The following is a 19,468-nucleotide window of genomic DNA, read 5'->3' as shown; positions in this document are numbered from 1 at the left end:
AAGGAAAAGTCTTTCGTAACTTCAAAATATGACTATTCAAAGTCAAGCATGGAGCTAACAGAAGTATTGTGAAGTATAAAGAAAGATTTGTGGCCTGAGGTTCCTCATAGAAAGAGGGAGAATTCTATGATGACATATTTTCTCTCGTTGCGACTATACTATTATTAGATCAATTATTTCCCTTGTTTCTAGTCAAGGATGGACTGTTCACTAGATGGATGTAAAGATGACATTCCTTCATGGAATACTACATCAAGAATTAGATGTTGAAAAAACTCAAGGATTTGAAGCATAGGGCAAGAAGATTCACATTTACAAGTAGAATAAAGAATTATGTAGTTTGAAGAAAGCTCCCCAAACTTGGTATGCCTATATTAATAGATACCTGGTGAAGCTTGGATTTATAAATAGAATTGTTCACTTCAAGCCCTACTTCAAGGTGGTCTAAGGTATGCCTTTGATTTTCATTTTATATGTTAACACTGTGTCCTTCATAGGTAGAGAGCCTCTAATGATTAAGTGTAAGAGGGTGTTTGCATTTGACTTTGTGATGAAGATGCATTACTTTCTAGGATAAGAAGTTTGGCAAAGACCTAGAGATGTCTTCCTTTCTCAAGGAAAGTAGATTGTAAAGTTATTGGAAGGATTTGGAATGACAAAATTCAAATCTGTATCCACTTTGGTGGAGATGAATTTCAAGAAGTTATGAAGAGATGCTACTAGACTCATCTTGACTAACCCTTCTAAGTATCTGTAATTAATTTTGGCACATATATATGCTTTGCACTGAACACATAGTCAATTTATGACTAAGCCCCTTCATGCATGTCGGGTTGCTACCAAGCACATTTTGAGATACTTTTATCAAATGATCAATCTTGGTTTGAGATATACTTCAGGAGATGTGAGACTACATGGATAAACCAATAATGACTGGTTTGGAAATATTATTGACAACAAGAGCACATCAGGGTGCCACTTTAGCTTAGGATGTCCCATGATATCTTGGATGAGCAGGAAATAGAAGTCCATAGCTTTAAGCATGGTCAAGGTAGAGTACACTGTTGTTGGCATGGCTAGTTATGAGGTAATTCCATTAAGGAAGCACTTTGGACAACTTCTTGAGCACATTCTTGATAGAACATTGATATATTGAGACAAGATTATTGGGATGAAATTCAACGAGAATCTCATTTATATATAGGACAAATATATCTTCACTAAGAAAATGTTGTCATATGAGACAAGATTAGGCTTGTGGTTGTTGCCTCTATGAGAGGAGGAAACAACGAATAAGGTATCCTTTTTACGATATGTATTTTCCCTAATATAATATTTAATTGATGTCCCATGTGAACTGGAAAACAAATGAGTGCTACTCGAAAGTATTTCATAAAGCAATCTGATCGAACTCTTCTATGAATTGCTTAAGCTAGTACGGGGTACAAGCACTTTGATATGTTTCTAATATTAAAAGAGAAGCATGGATTGATGGATGTGAACCTCTTGGGTAATGTTCTGGGATGATGAAGGAAACTTAGCTACGCTCCTCCACCCTCTTTGAGTTGCTAGGGTGAGTAATTGAGTCTTAGGGCTCCCAGGTTTGAGGGACCTCTAGTTTTGATACAGTATATCTGAGTTGGCATCTATATTTCCCACCCATCTGGCCAATGGTTGTTGGATTCTTGAGTTAGCTGAAATACTTACCATTCATCATAAGTGGCATCTCACTAAAGCTAGAGATGCACATGTTCTACCACTTGAGTATTTAGGGTCATGTTTGGAAGATCAATAGATAATAGTATAGGCATGATCCTTACCATTTATCGTAAGTGGTATCCCTCCTAATATCACCAATAAATAGGATGGGCGTGACCGTTCCCTCATAAAGTAAGTGGCATTCATCCTATTGTCTGTGGGTTCCCGGGTAATAACATTAGCTCTCTGCTGGCAGTTTTATTGGGTTGTAGTGTCAACTCACCCCAGGTTGTAGCATTGGCACCGCGTTGAACGTTTTCTTAGGTAGTAACATTAACTCCCCGTTGGAAATTTTCTTGGGTAGTACCATTCGCTCCTTGCTGGAAGTTTTCCTAGGTAGTAGGATTGGCCACTCACGGGTGATTTTGAGTAGTAGCATAGGCTCCCCAATGATGACTAGTCTACGTGGTAGCATATGATTCTCGATGAATAGAGGGTGGTATCTTGAGCTCCCCTACAATGTAAAATTTTTCTTTTAGATTTAAGAGTTTCAACATATGAGAAAATATGAGAAAATATGACATTTGATTTGATCTTTGAGATGGAACACATGTCACAGTTGATAATTTTTCCTAGCTGAGAGGGAGTATTATTCTAGCAGCTCGGGGACAAATTCCCTCCTTTGGAAAATATTTCTCATCAATAAAGACACATCCTAGCCCTTGGACGACTTTAATTTGGTTAAGGAAAAATGTATTTTTAATATGGAAACCCACATGTGCACAAAAGTACAGGTTGATTTTAAAGAGAAATTGGCCACCCTTGGATTCTTATAGATCAAGTGAACCTCATTTGATCATGATCACCATAAATAATTCTTCTTCTCCCTTTTTTGGATTTTCTCACACAGGGTTCAATTTGGTTCGTGGAAAATTGGTTCATATAGGTTCGAAATTCCAAGGCCTAACCTCACACATGTGAGGTAAAGTTTTGGTCTGTATCCACAGGGTTAGAATAGGGAAATCTCAATTGTAGCCACATGCTTATAGTGTGTTCCCTCTTGTTGAAGTGTTGTAGTTGAATGCATGGCAACTAGCTCTATGTGGCTGGAACTTAGGGTATTTTTGATAGTTGAATGAGGACTTTGACTGTTGACCACATTCTTGGAAATTATGTTCTCATTCATATATCTATATTTGGCTCTTTGTTTCATTGTTTTTGTTGGATAATATTGTGATTAGTGAATTATATTGTTGTACTATCTCTCAGTTGAACATTTTATGAAAATCTAATAAGAAGAAGAATTTGAAAGGGTTTTCCCGCTTGTGGAGTTTTCCCCTGGTCTCTGACCAACTCTTGGTGTATGTATTTGTGCATGATTTTCTTATGATTCTCCCTTTTTTATTCCACTACAAAGCTGATGTTATTTTTCCTTCTACATAGTTGTTACTATTGTTATGATTAGATGGGGTGAACCTAATATAAAATGGTGAAAAGTTTGTTAATGCAATTATCTAAAGCAAAGAATAATAATACCTTAAGAAACATTAACAATCAACTCTCCAAATCGTTTCACAAGGCCTTTACTACTGCATATTCCTCCTTGCCACATGTAAGAGGCTACTAATGCACCAAGACACTTGGCAAGTAACACATTTGATAATAATGATATACAATGTAGGTACAAGGCTATATCTTTGAAGTACTAAGCTACAACAATTACTCCAAAAGCCCATGGTTGAAATAAGTGCTCTCTTCAATACATCCTACACAAAGTGTAACAACCTTGGGTTAAAAATCCATGTAATAAATTTAATAAAGGAAAAATAATAGCAAGCTCATGGGACATGTATTCCAAGTTGATGTTTGGGCAAAAGATCCTAGCACGTGATCATTTAGTTTGTTATGGCTAAGGGGAAATTGAGAAAATCAACGACAAATAATTTAAAAAGGTAAGTGGCATTAGTTGGCATTTTGTTTATGAAAATAAAGGAAATTAGGAGAAAATGAAGGTGAAAGGTAATAGGTTTCATGTGTATATGAAAATGAAGGCAAATAATGGAAGTTGAAGAAAATAGAGGGCTCATTGACAAAAATTCTTCTGAGGATCAGTTCATAACCACTCGTCTGTGTGATAAAATTTTGTTAGTTTTAGCTTCGAGCTCTGTTTATTCTCTCTACTCTCCCATACTCTTGCACACTTAAATAATTCTTGAAGCACTCTAAAATCGGAGAAAAATAAAGGGAAAGGAAGGACAAGGAACGCAAAGGAAGGAAATGATCACACAAGGAAGAGTTGGATTAAGTGGATACAATGAGATTACCTATAGGTATGGAGTTGCATGTATGATGCACCTGCTAGTTTTTCCATGCATGGTACATGCATGTGTGTATTTGGTTCTTTTGTTATCACTGGCATGGGTTTTTCTAGGTGCAACAATGGTTTTCATCCTTGCCTTTCCATTTATGGATAGCCATGTTCTGATGGGGTTTCTCTTACATGGTTGAGCTAGATTTCTGGATTGTTTCAAAATTGAGTGAGGTTATTTAAGGAAAAATTACAAGGCCCAGGAATCATTGGATTGGTAAAGGTGGGATTGATGTAAGGGTGGAGATAGACAAATTCCTCATCGTTTAGGTGAAGAAAGCTGGAGTCATCCATGCTTCTATAGTCCTAGTGATCTCTAGGTTGGTATGTGGTGGTATTACAATAAATCCTCCTAGTGTACGTTTCTTGTTTGGACATAGGAATCCCTTGACGTGATATATGGTAAAGAATAATTGTATAGATGAGAGATAGGGAGAGAATCTCCATCAGATCCCAAAATCTATTATTATTTGCATTGCATGATTAGAAGTCCTTGATTGAAGAATGAAGAAATGATTATGGACATGAGTACATGATCATCTAGTGTTGAAGGTATGTCCTTATAAAGTAATTTTATATGCTAGAAGCTCATTGATGACCCTATGGACCCCTTCGATCTTACTTCAAGTGATCCTCCTATTAGGAAGAGAACATAGTGACATCATGATACATTACAAGATGTCGAGACATATTTTCCTACCAAAAAGGTTCTTTAGAGAAGGAAAGAAGCCATGTCAATACCTGAGATACAATGTAGAAATAAGCTCCATGATTCTCACCAACCCTTCTACCTTTCAGTAACATGTGACAAAATAAGTTTTGAAGGATGTGATGGTTGAAGAATATGAATCAGTTGTGAGGAATGATGTATGAGTTGTTGGTCCAAGAGATAAGGTAAAGTCTTTTGTAACTTCAAAAAATGACTATTCAAAGTCAAGCACAAAGCTGATAGAAGTTTTGTGAAGTATAAAGCGAGATTTCTGGCATGTAGTTCCTCATAGAAGGAGCGAGATGTCTATGATGACATATTTTCTCTCGTTGCGACTATACTACTATTAGATCCACTGTTTCCCTTGTTTCTAGTCAAAGATCGACTCTTCACTAGATGGATGTAAAGACGACATTCCTTCATGGATTATTACATGAGGAATTAGATGTTGAATAACCTCAGGGATTTGAAGCATAGGACAAGAAGATTCACATTTATAGGTAGAGTAAATAATTATATAGTTTGTAGAAAGCTCCTCAAACCTAGTATGCCTATATTGATAGTTACCTGGTGAAACTTGGATTTATAAGAAGCAATGGTGACTCCAACACCTACTTCTAGGTGGTCTAAGGTATGCATTTGATTTTCATTTTATATGTTAATGCTATGTTCTTGATAGGTAGAGAGCCTCTAATGATTGAGAGTAAGAGGGTGTTGGCATTTGACTTTGAGATGATGATGCATTACTTTCTAGGATAACAAGTTTGGCAGAGACCTCAAGATATTTTCCATTCTCAAGGAAAGTATATTGTAAAGTTATTGTAGGGATTTGGAATGACATAATGCAAATTTGTTGCCACTTTGATGGAGATGAATTTCAAGAACTTATGAAGAGGTGCTACGAGACTCATCTTGACTAACCCTTCTAAGTATCAATAATTAATTTGGGCACATATATATGCTTCGCAGTGAACACTTAGTCAATTTATGACTAAGTCCCTTCATGCACATTAGGTTGCTACCAAGTGCATTCTAGGATATTTGCATGAGATGATCAATCTTGGTTTGAGATATACTTCGAGAGATGTGAGAATACATGGATAAAACAATGATGACTGGGTTGGAAAAATTATTGACAAAAAGAGCACATCAAGGTGCTACTTTAGCTTAGTATCTCCCATGATATCTTCGATAAGCAGGAAATAGAAGTCCATAGGTTTAAGCGTGGTCGAGGTACAGTACACTTTTGCTGGCATGGCTAGCTATGAGGAAATTTTGTTAAAGAAGCACTTTGGACAACTTCTTAAGTGGGTTCTTGATAGAACATTGGTATATTGAGACAAAAATATTGGGATGCAATTGGACGAGAATCTCATTTATAGCTAGGACAAAGATATCTTTGTTAAGACAACGTTGTCATATGAGACAAGCTTAGGCTTGTGGTTTTTGCCTCTATGAGATGAGGAAACGATGAATAAGGTATCCTTTTTATCATATGTATTTTCTTTAACATAGTATTTGATTGATGTCCCATGTGAATTGGAAAACAAATGAGTGCTACTCGAAATTATTTCATAAAGCAATCTGATTGAACTCTTATGTGAATTCTTTGAGCCAGTACCAGATACAAGCACTTCGACATGTTTCTAATATTCAAAGAGAAGCATGGATTGATGGATGTGACCCTCTTGGGTAATGTTCGGGGATGATCAAGGAAAGTTATCTACATTCTTCCCCCCTCTTTGAGCTCCTAGGGTGAGTAATTGATCCTTAGAGCTCCCGGGGTTTAGGGACCTCTAGTTTTCACAGAGTATATCTGAGTTGGCATATGTATTTACCACCCATCTGGCCAATGGGTGTTGGATTCTTTAGTTAGGTGCAATCCTTACCATTCATGATAAGTGGAATCTAAATCAAGCTACAGATGCACATGTTCTACCTCTTGACCATTTAGGGCCATGTTTGGAAGATCAATAGAAAATAGGATAGGCGCGATCCTTACCATTTATCATAAGTGGTATCCCTCCTATTATCACCATGAAATAGGATGGGTGTGATCCTTCCATCATAAGGTAAGTGGCATCCATCCTATTATCTATGGGTTCCCGGGTAATAACATTAGCTCTCCGTTGGCAGTTTTATTGCGTTGTAGCATCAACTCACCCCTGGTTGTAGCATTGGCAGCACACTAAAAGTTTTCTTAGGTAGTAGCATTGGCTCCCTGTTCAAAATTTTCTTGGGTAGTATTTTCTCCTTGCTAGAAGTTTTCCTAGGTAGTAGGATTGGCTCCCCAAGGGTGATTTTGTGTAGTAGCATAGGCTCCCAGATGACGATGAATCTACGTGGTAGCATAGGATTCTTGATGAATAGAGGGTGGTATCTTGAGCTCCCCTACAATGTAAAATTCTTCATTTAGATTCAAGAGTTACAACATATGAAAAAATATGAGAAAATATGACATTTGATTTGATATTTGAGATGGAAAACATGTTGTAGTCAGTAATTTATCCCTAGCTGAGAGGGAGTATTAGTCTAGCAGCTCGGGGACAAATTATCTCCTTCGAAAAACCTTCCCCATCAAGAAAGACACGCCAAAGCCCTTCGAAGACTTTAATTCGGTTAAGGAAAAATGTATTTTTAATATGGAAACCCACATGTGCACAAAAGTACATGTTGATTTTAAAGATAAATTTGTCACCCTTGGATTCTTATAAATACAATTCAAGTGAACCTCATTTGATCGTGATCACCGTAAATAATTCTAATTCTCCCTTCTTTGGATTTGCTCGCAAAGGCTTCAAGTTGTTTCGTGGAAAATTGGTTCATATAGCTCCAAAATTCCAAGGCCTAAGCTCACACATGTGAGGTAAGGTTTTGGTCTGTATCCACACGGTTGGAACAAGGAAATCTCGGTTGTAGCCACATGCATATAGTGTGTTCCCTGTCACTAAAGTGTTGTAGATGAATGTAGGGTAACTAGCTTTGCGCGGCTGGAACTTAGGGTATTTTGGATAGTTGAATGCAGACTTTGACTGCTGACCACATGCTTGGAAATTATGTTCTCATTCATATATCTATATTGGGCTCTTTGTTTCATTGTTTTTGTTGGATAATATTGTGATTAGTGAATTATATTTTTGTACTATCTCTTAGCTGAACATTTTATGACAATATAATAAGAAGAAGAATTTGAAAGGGTTTTCCCCCTTGTGGAGTTTTTCCTTAGTCTCTCACCAACTCTTGGTGTATGTATTTGTGCATGCTTTTCTTCTAATGCTCCTTTTATTATTCCACTACACAGCTGATGTTATTTTTCTTTCTACATAGTTGTTACTATTGTTATGATTATATGGGGTGAATCCAATATAAAATTGTGAAAAGTTTGTTAATGCAATTATCTAAAGCAAAGAATAATACTACCTGTTATCACTCAGAATTTTTCCTTAGAAATTATTAGAAGAAGGAAAATACTGAGGTAACCACAAACCAATCTTTTAAGTATAGGCTCTAGCCAACCTATGAGCCAGAGAGGGCTCTCTCTATGTATGTCAGCTTTGTTTGCTGAGGTTTTAGGCTAGTTATTAAAGTTCAGGTGGTTATGGATTTGTATTGGAAGTTGGATGGTGGAATACTTAAACAGATCGATAGAATGATGTCTCTGGCTATTGGGCTATGGAGTCAAAGAAGGGCAGTAGGACTAGGATTAAATCATTAGAGGTTGTGTTCAATGGGCAAGCTAGTAGAGTGAAGCACATGTTTTAGGTCGAATGGGTGAAATGATCTTAACCAGGGTGAGAGAGCAGTTCAGAATCCTCAAACCGGGATTAAAAGGAGGAATAGAGGATGATCATGAGAAAAGGGTAGTTAAGAATCCTCTACTATAGATCAGAGGGAAACTACCTAAAATAAGGAGCAATCAAGAATTCCTTAACTTAGATAATTGAGCAAAAAACATAAAAAATGCATAATAGTCAAAATAGAGTGTAGTGAATCAAGCTCTAAGATATCATTCCATATTATAGCATTTAGATTTTAGATACATTTAAGATTATGGAAAAACTTTTAAAGAAAAGTGACAACACAAAAGAAGATACTTGTCTGTATTTCGCACTACACATGAATCCAGTGAAATGTCTTTGCTTTATTCAATAATCTAGCTTGTTGGTCCAACAGTGATACAATAGCTTACAGTCTTTGATCAAGAAAACTATAGAAATGTCTAAGAATCCACCCTACATACTTCGAATTGTGAAGTATTTATACAAAAAATCATTACAAAATATCTCAAAACAACTTGAGATTTAATCTAGGAAATACAAATATCTTCTTGCAAGAAGATAGAGACAGCTAATGAACTGTTTCATGTTGTCCCTTTTATTATGGTTGTGTTGGCCTTTATTGTTGAATTGTAGCCCTTTATGCCAACTCACAGTTGTGGAGTTTCACGCTAGAGTATTCTTTACTTTCATCTTTCGACTGATACTCTTTAACTATGATACTCTTTGACATTACTGCCCTGTTTTCACTTGTTTTACCTGGCTGCCTTCATTTTTACCATGCAAAAACTTTCTGCTGTAAATTTATCACAGTAAATCTATCATTTTCTCCCACCATCCTGCATCTGGTAATTTCACATTCACCTTTCTCTTGTAGATTTCATCATCTTCAGTATACTTTGCAAAATTGGGCTTGGTGAGGAACGAATGTTTTACCTCATGCTTAAGGAAGAACAAGTTCTCAAATCTATCATATAACACTTTTTATGTTGGCAGGGATTTTATGGATGAAGAACTGGCTTGTTCCTTAGCCAATTTTCTGAGTCTATCACCATATTCCAATTGTGTCATGAGATTTTCATTGATAACCATAGGATTGGGCAGACCTTTCTCCCTCAAAATCTGGAATTTAGCCATGAACCTATCAATGGCTACTTGCATATTGTGGCATTTTTCTTCCAAATTAAACATAAGGTTCCATTTCGAAAGGACCTTCACTATTTCTAAAATGGTAGCAATCCTGTCTTCTATATTTAACTCTTGGAGCTCATATCTATTCTTTTTTTCGAGGAAGTGGATGAGTTTATTTGCATCCTCTGGCTTATCTCCCAAATCCTCCTTCACTTTCTGGATAGCTTCTGTGGCTATCTTTACTAGCTTTGTTTGTTCAAAAATAACTTGCATTGATGGCCAAATATCATTGACAGAGTTAATGATATTGGCCCACAACATTTCCTTGGTTTGTCCAAGTGGTTTGTCCAGTGTTAAATCCTTCTCTAGGATTTTTATTCTCTCACCCATTCTATGGGCCTTTTGTGCTTCTTCTTTCTGCTTCAGTTGGGCAATTTTGCAGTCTATTTCCAAACTTGCAACCTTTTCTCTTAACATGTTCATTTCAGTAGCGTGGATAGACATCTCTTCCATGGCTTTGACTAGTTCTGCTGCTTTCTCTCCTAATGCAACTGCTGCCGATGTAGACTCTATTGTTGCTAGCAAGGTTGTTGCAAGTTGAGCTGTAGGTGCCAAAGGTGCTGCTAGTGTGGATGACACTGCTGTGGAGACTGTGGGGATAACATTCTTGGAAATTGTGGCAACATCTGCTTGTTTTAATTGGATCAAAGCATCCAATTCCTTTTCAGTCTCTTTTAGTTGATCGTTCAATTTCAAGACCAAGTCCATTAGTTCTTCATTCCCCTGATGGGCTTCTAGGACTTCTAATGTTTATGGATGTTGTAGCTGAGGTATTTTTAGTTGTTTCCTCAATGCAACTATGTCATCATTTTTCTTCCTAATAAGTTGTTCTATAGCTTTTATATCCTTGGGATCGTGTCCCAATTCAATCACTAAGTTCTCTAAGGACTTGATCTTGGTATCCTTGGCCTGTGAGGAGGCCTTCTCTAATTGGAATTAAGCTGAGATGTTGTTCAGAGAGTTCTGTAGCTGATGGGCAGCTATGGCTTTACCTGTCAGGGTGGATTATATCATCTCTCCAGCCTGTTTATGTAGTTCAATCTGGTCTATGGGATGAATATCCCTTGCCAACATTTCAAAATATACCCTTTTGAAATCTGATGCTCTCTTTGGATGTTGGGTTGTAGGCTTCACAAAGGTCATCTGCAATTTCCCCTCTTTAATGTCAAAGGCTGACATTGGCCTTGCTTGATTGGTGGGAGTCAGCTTCAGGTACTGAGCATATGTTTGGGCCTGAAGCCTCTTATTTCTAGCCTGATTTCTTTATATCTTTCCTTGATATATTAATCTTTGTCAGCAAGCATTCTAAATGAAGATACTTCAACACTGAGCTATCTTTCCAACATCTGATTTTTTGATGTGGAAGGCTCTTGCATGCCTCCAGATGGAGTGGTAGGCCTACTTCTTTCTGCTCTTGTATTTGTGACCTCAGCTAAGTCTTCAGTATATTCTTGCTTAGAGGCTGGATTGAGCCTTTGCCTCTTGTTTGATTCCTATTGTAAAGCAGAGGTGGCTATTCCTGAAGCGGAAGCCCCTTCTCTGTTTCTTTTTAGGATATTCTCCTCATTATGAGGAGTCTGCATGACTATGTTGGCATTATGATTCTGGTTTGGACCTATGGTACAGGTGTTATACTTGATGGCAACTCACTCAAGTGGCAAAACTCTGTTCAGGCTCTCAAAATGATGAAAATTACAAGGTTCGCAGGTGAATGGTTCAAAAGGTGCGGACCCACAGGTTCGTCGTTCATGAAGTGCGGTCATACTCGCAGGTTACCCGTTCAGAAAGTGCGGTCCCAGAGTTCACTCACTTCAAGGCAGAGAAGTGCACTCACGTGGGGTTTCTTATGTTTGGCCCATGGTATTTAGCCCGTCGTTCATGATCCTATGGTTTTGGCCTGTGGTATAGGATCTAATTTAACCCCGGTTTGGATCCCTTGTATTGGTTATTGATGGTTTTGTCCCATGGTGTGAATAAGGGCTTGACTATAAATAGGGAAGGAGATCACTTGGCTGAGATATCTTTGAAAGTTGAAGATCCTAAGATCTGAATTTTGGGTTATCAGTTTTAAAAGCTAGATCTAAATCAAGGTAAAATTTAAAGGCGAATCTATTGCTAAGTTGTGATCTCTCGGGCACATGATCAGATCTGTGGATCTGACTGTCTGTGGTAATTTGGAGGACTGTTAATTTGGACCTAATCAGAGGTTCGCAGGCGATCTACAGCGTGAGTGCGGGGGTACGCACTACAGAAGAAGGCGCAGTGCGGGTATACGCAGCGCAGCTGAAGGTGCAGTGCGGGGTACACAGTACAGAGGAAGGCACAGTGCGGGTATACGCAGCATAGTTGAAGGCACAGTGCGGGGTACGCAGTACAGAAGAAGACCAAGTGTGGGTATACGCAGCACAGCTGAAGGTAAAGTGCAGGTATCCCCAAGCTTATATTGGTGAAGTTGCGGACTTGTTTTGAAATATTTGTTGGCTACCGGTTTTCCATTTGTTGTTGTGTTTTGGGTTTAGGTTACTGGTGTTGGTTTTCTGTTTACAGCATTCTGAGAAGTTTGGGTGGCTCATTGGTTTGATTTTATAAGGAGATTGGTTAATTCACATGTACTTGATGTTTATTTGATGTTCTTGGATCCAGTCTGAAAATTAATGAAAAGTGGTCCTTGAAAGAAAAGAAGTAAGGGGTTGTAGCTCCCTTCCAGGAGAGACTGGAAAACGAGAGAGAGTTGTAGCTCTCTGCAGGTTGCAACCTACATACTGGTAAAGGACTGCACCAGTACAAAATCATTGTAAAAGGAGTTTCTAATTGAAAGAAGATAGAGACATATTGCAGCAGGTGGTTTTCACCCACATTGGGTTTCCACCTTATATCTGGTGTTCTTTGGTGTGACTATCTGTTTTTCTTGTTCATGCTCATTATTTTATGGTACTGACATACAATATCTGAAGAATAATTCAAAGTATAAATATATTGAAAAGAATTTGATAATACTGATTCAACCCCCCTCTCAGTATTATTTCCAACAATTGGTATCAGAGCAGGTCCTTCTGAAGGAGCTTGATTGCTTGAAGGAAGATCTTTCATCATGAGCAACTACGACAGGGAAGAATTAATCAGGCCACTGATTTTTGATGGGACAAACTTCGTGTATTGGAAGGTAAGAGTCACTGCCTATCTTCAATCTTTGGGTACAGAAGTCTGGGACATCATAGAAACAGGGTATACTTTTCCATTAGCTACTCCTACAGATCCAGCTGAGAAGAAGAAATATGAAACAAATGCAAAGACACTCAATGCTCTTCTAGGATGTCTATCTCAATCAGAATTTGTGAAAGTTATGCAGTATAAATCCGCAAAAGAAATATGGGACAAGATTGTTCTGAGCTATGAAGGAGATGATCAGGTAAAACGTGCAAAACTTCAAACCCTCAGGATTCAATATGAAAATCTCAAGATGTATAATGATGAAAGTGTGGCTAACTATTTTCTTCATGTGGATGAGATTGTTAATTGTATGAAAAATTTGGGTGAAGAAATAAAAGAGGCTGTTGTTGTTGAAAAAGTTCTAAGATCTTTGTCACCTAGGTTTGAATCTAAAGTTTCTGCTATAGAAGAAAAGGAGAATCTACAACATCTTAAAATGTCACAACTGCATGGAATTCTAACTGCTTATGAAATGAGGAAAGGAGGTCCATCTGACAGGAGAGAAGCTGCCTTCAAGGCTTCAGGCAAAGGAGAGTACTATGAATCAGTACATGGGTCAGAAGAAGAAGAAGAATCAAATTTTGTCAGAAATCTTCAACGGGGTGCTGGACGGTTCAGAGGTAAGTTACCCTTCAAATTCTTTGCTTGTGGAAGAGTAGGTCACTATGCTACCAAATGTCCTCATAAGGATAAGATCGACAAGGGAAAGGAACCTATTAGATGGAACAAGAAACAGAATGCAAATAAGAAAAGCTACTACACTCATGAAGACAGTGATGGTCTATCAAATAGTGATGAAGATGAACGAGGTAATGACTATAAACTTTTAATGGCCTTTGAAGATGATGATTACATGGATGCTATAGATGTGGATAGTTTCTATGAAGAGATTTCTAGACTCAAGACATGTATAGAAGAAAAGAATGTGATCATTGATACTCTACAATTTCAAATTGATGAAAAAGAAAAATTTCTTGAAAAGTTAGAATGTGAAATTGTTGGCCTTAGAAAAGAAATTGAGAAAACAAAGGCTATTAATATTAGGTTTGTCAAAGGATCTGAAACTCTGGATGAGATCATTAATGTACAACGTTCTCCGCTAAACAAGACAGGTCTGGGGTATAATGGAGAAACATCTCAAGCATCCACCTCAAAGAGTTATCTTGATGCAGCAAGAAGGAATGAGAAAAAGCACAATGGAGATCACCAGGTAAAGCATGGACGAATTACATCAAGAACAAACAAATACTACCAGGTAAACCAGGGGAAATCTGTCTTAAGGGTGAACAAAAGCTATAACCAGCCACAGGTAAAATCTTCTCAACTTGCTTCAAGAATGGATGACAATAGAAATTACAATCATTTGGTCGGTAGATTTGATAACCGCAGAAGTTTCTTCAATGGCCAATGTTTCTCTTGCCATAACTTTGGTCACAAAGCAGCTCAATGTGTTGCATATAAAACAATCATGACTAGAGAAGCTCAAAAACAAAGAAGTATGACTGGGATTACAAAAAGGACCTATAACAACTTTTCGGCTCTTGAAAATGAAATTGAATGTTCTATTTGTAATAACTTCGGTCATGAAGATTCTGAATGCAGGAGCAAGTTTTAGTAGACAAAGGAACAATCCTCAAGCACCAGAACATGGAGAATAAAGGAACCACAATCAGAAAGATGTGGGATAGCCTTTTATGCAGAGGGACAGGAAAATCTATGGTACATCGACAGTGGATGTTCGAAACATATGACAGGTGATAAAGAAAAACTTGAATCATATTCTGCTTTAGAAAAGGGAAAGAAAGTTTCTTTTGGAAATGATACTCCTGCAGCTATAAAAGGAAAAGGCATAGCTCAATTGAAAGAAAAGGTCAAAGCTGGAAATTTTTTGTATGTTGATGGCTTGAAGCATAACCTTCTAAGTTTCAGTCAGATGTGCGATCAAGGAACCGAGGTAATATTTCGATCAAATGGATGTAGTGTTCGTGATCTTGATACAGGGAAAACAGTGATCAAAGGTAGAAGAACTCGAAATAATCTATACATATTTGAAGAAGGACAACAACAATGCTATTTGAGCAAGGATGATGAACATTGGTTATGGCACAGGAGGTTGGGGCATCTAAGATTTTCACAAATAAGAAGGCATGCAAATATCAGGCAGTTCGTGGTCTTCCAGATATCAAAATTCCAGACAATACCATATGCAAATCATGTCCGTTTGGCAAGCAAACCAGAACCAACTTCCCGGAGAAGGAAGGATCAGCCAGCAGGCCTCTTGAACTAGTCCATACAGATGTATGTGGTCCTTTCAGGACAAGGTCACCACGAGGAGAAGAATACTTGATATTATTCATTGACGATTTCTCCAGGTTTGTTTGGTTAGGACTTTTGAAGCACAAAGACGAAGCATTTGAAAAATTCAAATCCTTCAAAGCCTTGGTTGAAAATGAATCAGGTTACAAAATTAAGTGCCTCAGGTCCGACAGAGGTGGGGAGTTTACCTCAAATGAATTTTTCGATTTCTGTGAAGAACATGGGATAAGAAGGGAATTCTCTACAGCTAGAACACCTCAGCAAAATGGAGTGATGGAAAGGATGAACAGAATAGTCCAACAAATGGCTCGTGCTATGCTTGATGAGTCTGGAACTCCCGCAACTTTCTGGGGTGAAGCTGCATATGCTGCGGTTGTTATTATCAACAAAAAAAATGTCCGAGTAAACAACACTCAAACTCCTCATGAGCTTTGGTATGGTGAGACTCCTTCAGTAAAGCATTTCAAAATTTTTGAGAGCAAATGCTATATTAAGAATACTAATGAGCAGCTTGGCAAACTTGAACCTAGAGCAGATGAAGGTATTCTTCTTGGTTATTCTCCACACAGAAAAGCATATAAGTGCTAAAATAAAAGACTTGGAAGAATTGTTGACAGCATTGATGTAGTGGTTGATGAAAAAGGATACATTCCTAGGCAAGTAAATCATGAAAATATGGAAGAAAATGAAGACTACCCTCAAAAAAAGAATGATGAAGAAGAAGAACCTCAAGGAGCACCAGAGGAATAGATAAGGATAGAAGAGAAGACTCCATCCAGGTACGTTCAGAAGAATCATCCAGAATCTCAGATTTTGGGGCAGAAAGAAGCAGGTGTACAAACAAGAAGAGCAATTGCAGAAGCTTCAAGCTATTTGGCATTACTCTCCTCCACTGAACCACAAAATGTAAGAGAAGCATGCAAAGATGAATGTTGGGTCAAAGCAATGGATGAAGAACTTGAGCAGATCGAAAAGAATAACACTTGGGAGTTGGTTCCTAGACCAAAGGATAAGAATGTTATAGGGACAAAATGGATCTTCAAGAATAAGTTGAATGAAAATGGGGAAGTAATTAGAAACAACGCCAGACTTGTTTGTAAAGGGTATGCCCAGCAAGAAGGAATAGATTTTGAAGAAACTTTTGCTCCTGTTGCAAGACTTGAGGCCATCCGAATGTTCCTTGCTCTCTCAAGCTTTCAAAAGTTCAAAGTATTTCAAATGGACGTGAAATCAGCCTTTCTGAATGGAGACTTAGAAGAAGAAGTATACATTGAGCAACCAGATGGTTTCATTCTTGGAAATGATCCAAATCCTGTATGCAGACTGAAAAGGGCTCTCTATGGTCTTAAACAAGCTCCAAGGGCTTGGTACTATCGTTTGGACAAATATCTTCATCAACAAGGTTTTTCAAAAGGATCAGCAGATAGCAATCTTTATATAAAAATTGAAAATGACAAATTGCTAATACTTGTTGTGTATGTAGATGATATTATCTTTGGCAACAATGAAGAAGCTATGAGTCAAATCTTTGCCTTGGTGATGCAGAAAGAATTCGAAATGTCTTCGCTTGGAGAACTGACATATTTTCTTGGATTGCAAATCCAACAAAATGAAGGAGGGATCTTCTTGTCTCAAACCAAGTATCTCAAGAAGATTTTGAAGAAATATGGTATGGAAGATGCAAAACCAGTATGTACACCCATGGTCACAGGATGTAACCTCAGTGCAAATGATGAATCAGCAGCAGTGCATCAACCAACCTACAGATCTATGATTGAAAGTCTACTTTATTTGACAGGTACCCGACCAAACATCATGCATGCAGTGGGAATAGTTGGAAGATTTCAGGCAAATCCAAAGGAAACTCATCTTCAGGCAGTGAAGAGAATTTTCAAATATCTTCAAGGGACTCAAAACTATGGCTTATGGTATCCTAGAGATACAGATCTCACACTTCATGCTTATACAGATGCAGATTGAGCCGGAAGCGTGGATGACAGGAAGAGCATAAGTGGTGGTGCATTCTTTATGGGTTCCAGATTAGTATCTTGGTTTAGCAAGAAACAGAGTTCAATTGCTTTGTCTACAGCTGAAGCGGAATATGTGGCTGCTGCATCTTGCTGCACTCAACTCCTTTGGATGATGCAGACCTTGCAGGATTTTCAAATCACTTGCACACCACCTATCTCCATCTTATGTGATAATACAAGTGCAATCAACATTTCAAAGAACCCAGTCATGCATTCAAAGACCAAGCACATACCAATCAAGTATCACTTTCTCCGAGAACAAGTGCTTGAACAAAAGGTCAATTTGGAGTGTGTTCCTTCTAAGGAACAATTTGCTGATATACTCACCAAACCATTGCCCAGGGAGACCTTTGAATACCTTAGGCAAAAGCTGGGGGTTGTTGATGCATCATCTTGTTGTTGACCACAGGTTCAGGGGGAGCATATAATGCATTGTTGGCATTATGGAAGAAGTACAGAAGGAATATTGCTGCAATATGTCTTTATCTCTTTCATGGTCATTTATGGTGTTTGGTGGATTATGGTTCTTCTTGAAGAAATTTCTTTCCTTTGCAGATCTGGTTTATAATCAGGGGGAGCATTTTCTTAGGGGAAGCATAACCCTTTGCCCTTGATGTCAAAGGGGGAGAATGACGTTGAGGATCTTGAGGTTGCCATCAAGTCCAAAGGGGGAGATTGTTGGCATTATGATTCTGGTTTGGCCCTATGGTACAGGTGTTGTACTTGATGGCAACTCATTCAAGTGGCAAAACTCTGTTCAGGCTCTCAAAATGATGAAAATTACAAGGTTCGCAGGTAAATGGTTCAAAAGGTGCGGACCCGCAGGTTCGTCGTTCATGAAGTGCGGTCATACTCACAGGTTACCCATTCAAAAAGTGCGGTCCCAGAGTTCACTCACTTCAAGGCAGAGAAGTGCACTCATGTGGGGTTTCTTATGTTTGGCCCGTGGTATTTAGCCCATCGTTCATGATCCTATGGTTTTGGCCCATGGTATAGGATCTAATTTAACCTCGATTTGGATCCCTTGTATTGGTTATTGATGGTTTTGTCCCATGGTGTGAATAAAGGCTTGACTATAAATAGGGAAGGAGATCACTTGGCTGAGATATATTTGAAAGTTGAAGATCCTAAGATCTGAATTTTGGGTTATCAGTTTTAAAAGCTAGATCTAAATCAAGGTAAAATTTAAAGGCGAATCTATTGCTAAGTCGTGATCTCTCGGGTGCATTATCAGATCTGTGGATCTGACTATCTGTGGTAATTTGGAGGACTGTTAATTTGGCCCTAATCAGAGGTTCGCAGGCGATCTACAGCGTGAATGCGGGGGTACGCACTACAGAAGAAGGCGCAGTGCGGGTATACGCAGTGCGGGTATACGCAGTTTGCGGGTATTTCTGGACTGATTCTAGGAGGAGGGCTTCCAGTCAACATTGCCATGACTGGATGTGCAAATAAATCAATGACATCAGAGTATGAGTATGGAGACTGGTATTGGTGCATCAACGGGGTCCAAAAAATGACTGACCTGGGCTGACCCTTGGTGTCAAGCTTTTGAAGGGTGAATGGGAACTTCTCTGATTGATAATATAAGAACATATGGTATAAAACTGAGGAGTACTTAAAAACCCTTTCATTGTTCATTCTAAGGAATTGCTCATGCATCCTAATTGGGCATAGTCATAAATGACAGCAGGTGGCTACCTTGGAGTGTAGATGGACATGAAGGCAAGGATTATTTCATCAATGTACTCACTGGTGGAGTAACCCAAAACAGAAGATATCATGGCCACAATATTTTGGCCCCATGGAGAGAAAATGACTGATACATATGGAGGGGAGTCCTTAGGGATGTGTTTCTCTTCTCTAATGAAGGTTTGGAACAGTTGGTCCAACTTTGCAGAGCTAAGTTTGGGATAAAATTCCAACAAGTCTCCAATTGAGAGTGAGGTTAGGCTTGGTCCGGGTTGGAGCTGCAACATTTCATTTATAGACTCAACAGTGATGGTGGAAAGGACCTTCTGGCCATGAGACATGACAGTTGTGTGACTGGGGATGTAGCAAGCATAACACATATGCACAATTTCAGGAAAAATGTGGACTTGGGGGAACTGGTACTTGGGCAAATTTGACTCCCAAAGGCCAATCTCATCAGCATGGTTTATGAATTTGT

The 19,468-nt window shown here is 38.4% G+C and overlaps 1 protein-coding gene across 1 annotated transcript in view; it reads right to left on the bottom strand.

Annotated features, from left to right (window-relative positions):
- Positions 1-10,450, bottom strand: part of LOC149224475 (disease resistance protein RPV1-like) — a 42,360-nt gene extending 31,910 nt beyond the window's left edge. The window contains exon 1 of the mRNA XM_089388190.1: positions 10,145-10,450. Coding sequence (XP_089244316.1) covers positions 10,145-10,450 — 306 coding nt within the window. The remainder of the gene's footprint in view (positions 1-10,144) is intronic.
- Between the last annotated feature and the right edge of the window lie 9,018 nt (positions 10,451-19,468).

This window comes from Pinus tabuliformis, chromosome Q (genome assembly GCF_031772625.1).
Source record: "Pinus tabuliformis cultivar Carrire ecotype Pingquan chromosome Q, CPIR1, whole genome shotgun sequence".
In the NCBI taxonomy this organism is placed as follows: Eukaryota; Viridiplantae; Streptophyta; class Pinopsida; order Pinales; family Pinaceae; genus Pinus; species Pinus tabuliformis.
This window is presented reverse-complemented; position numbering and strand designations above follow the sequence as displayed.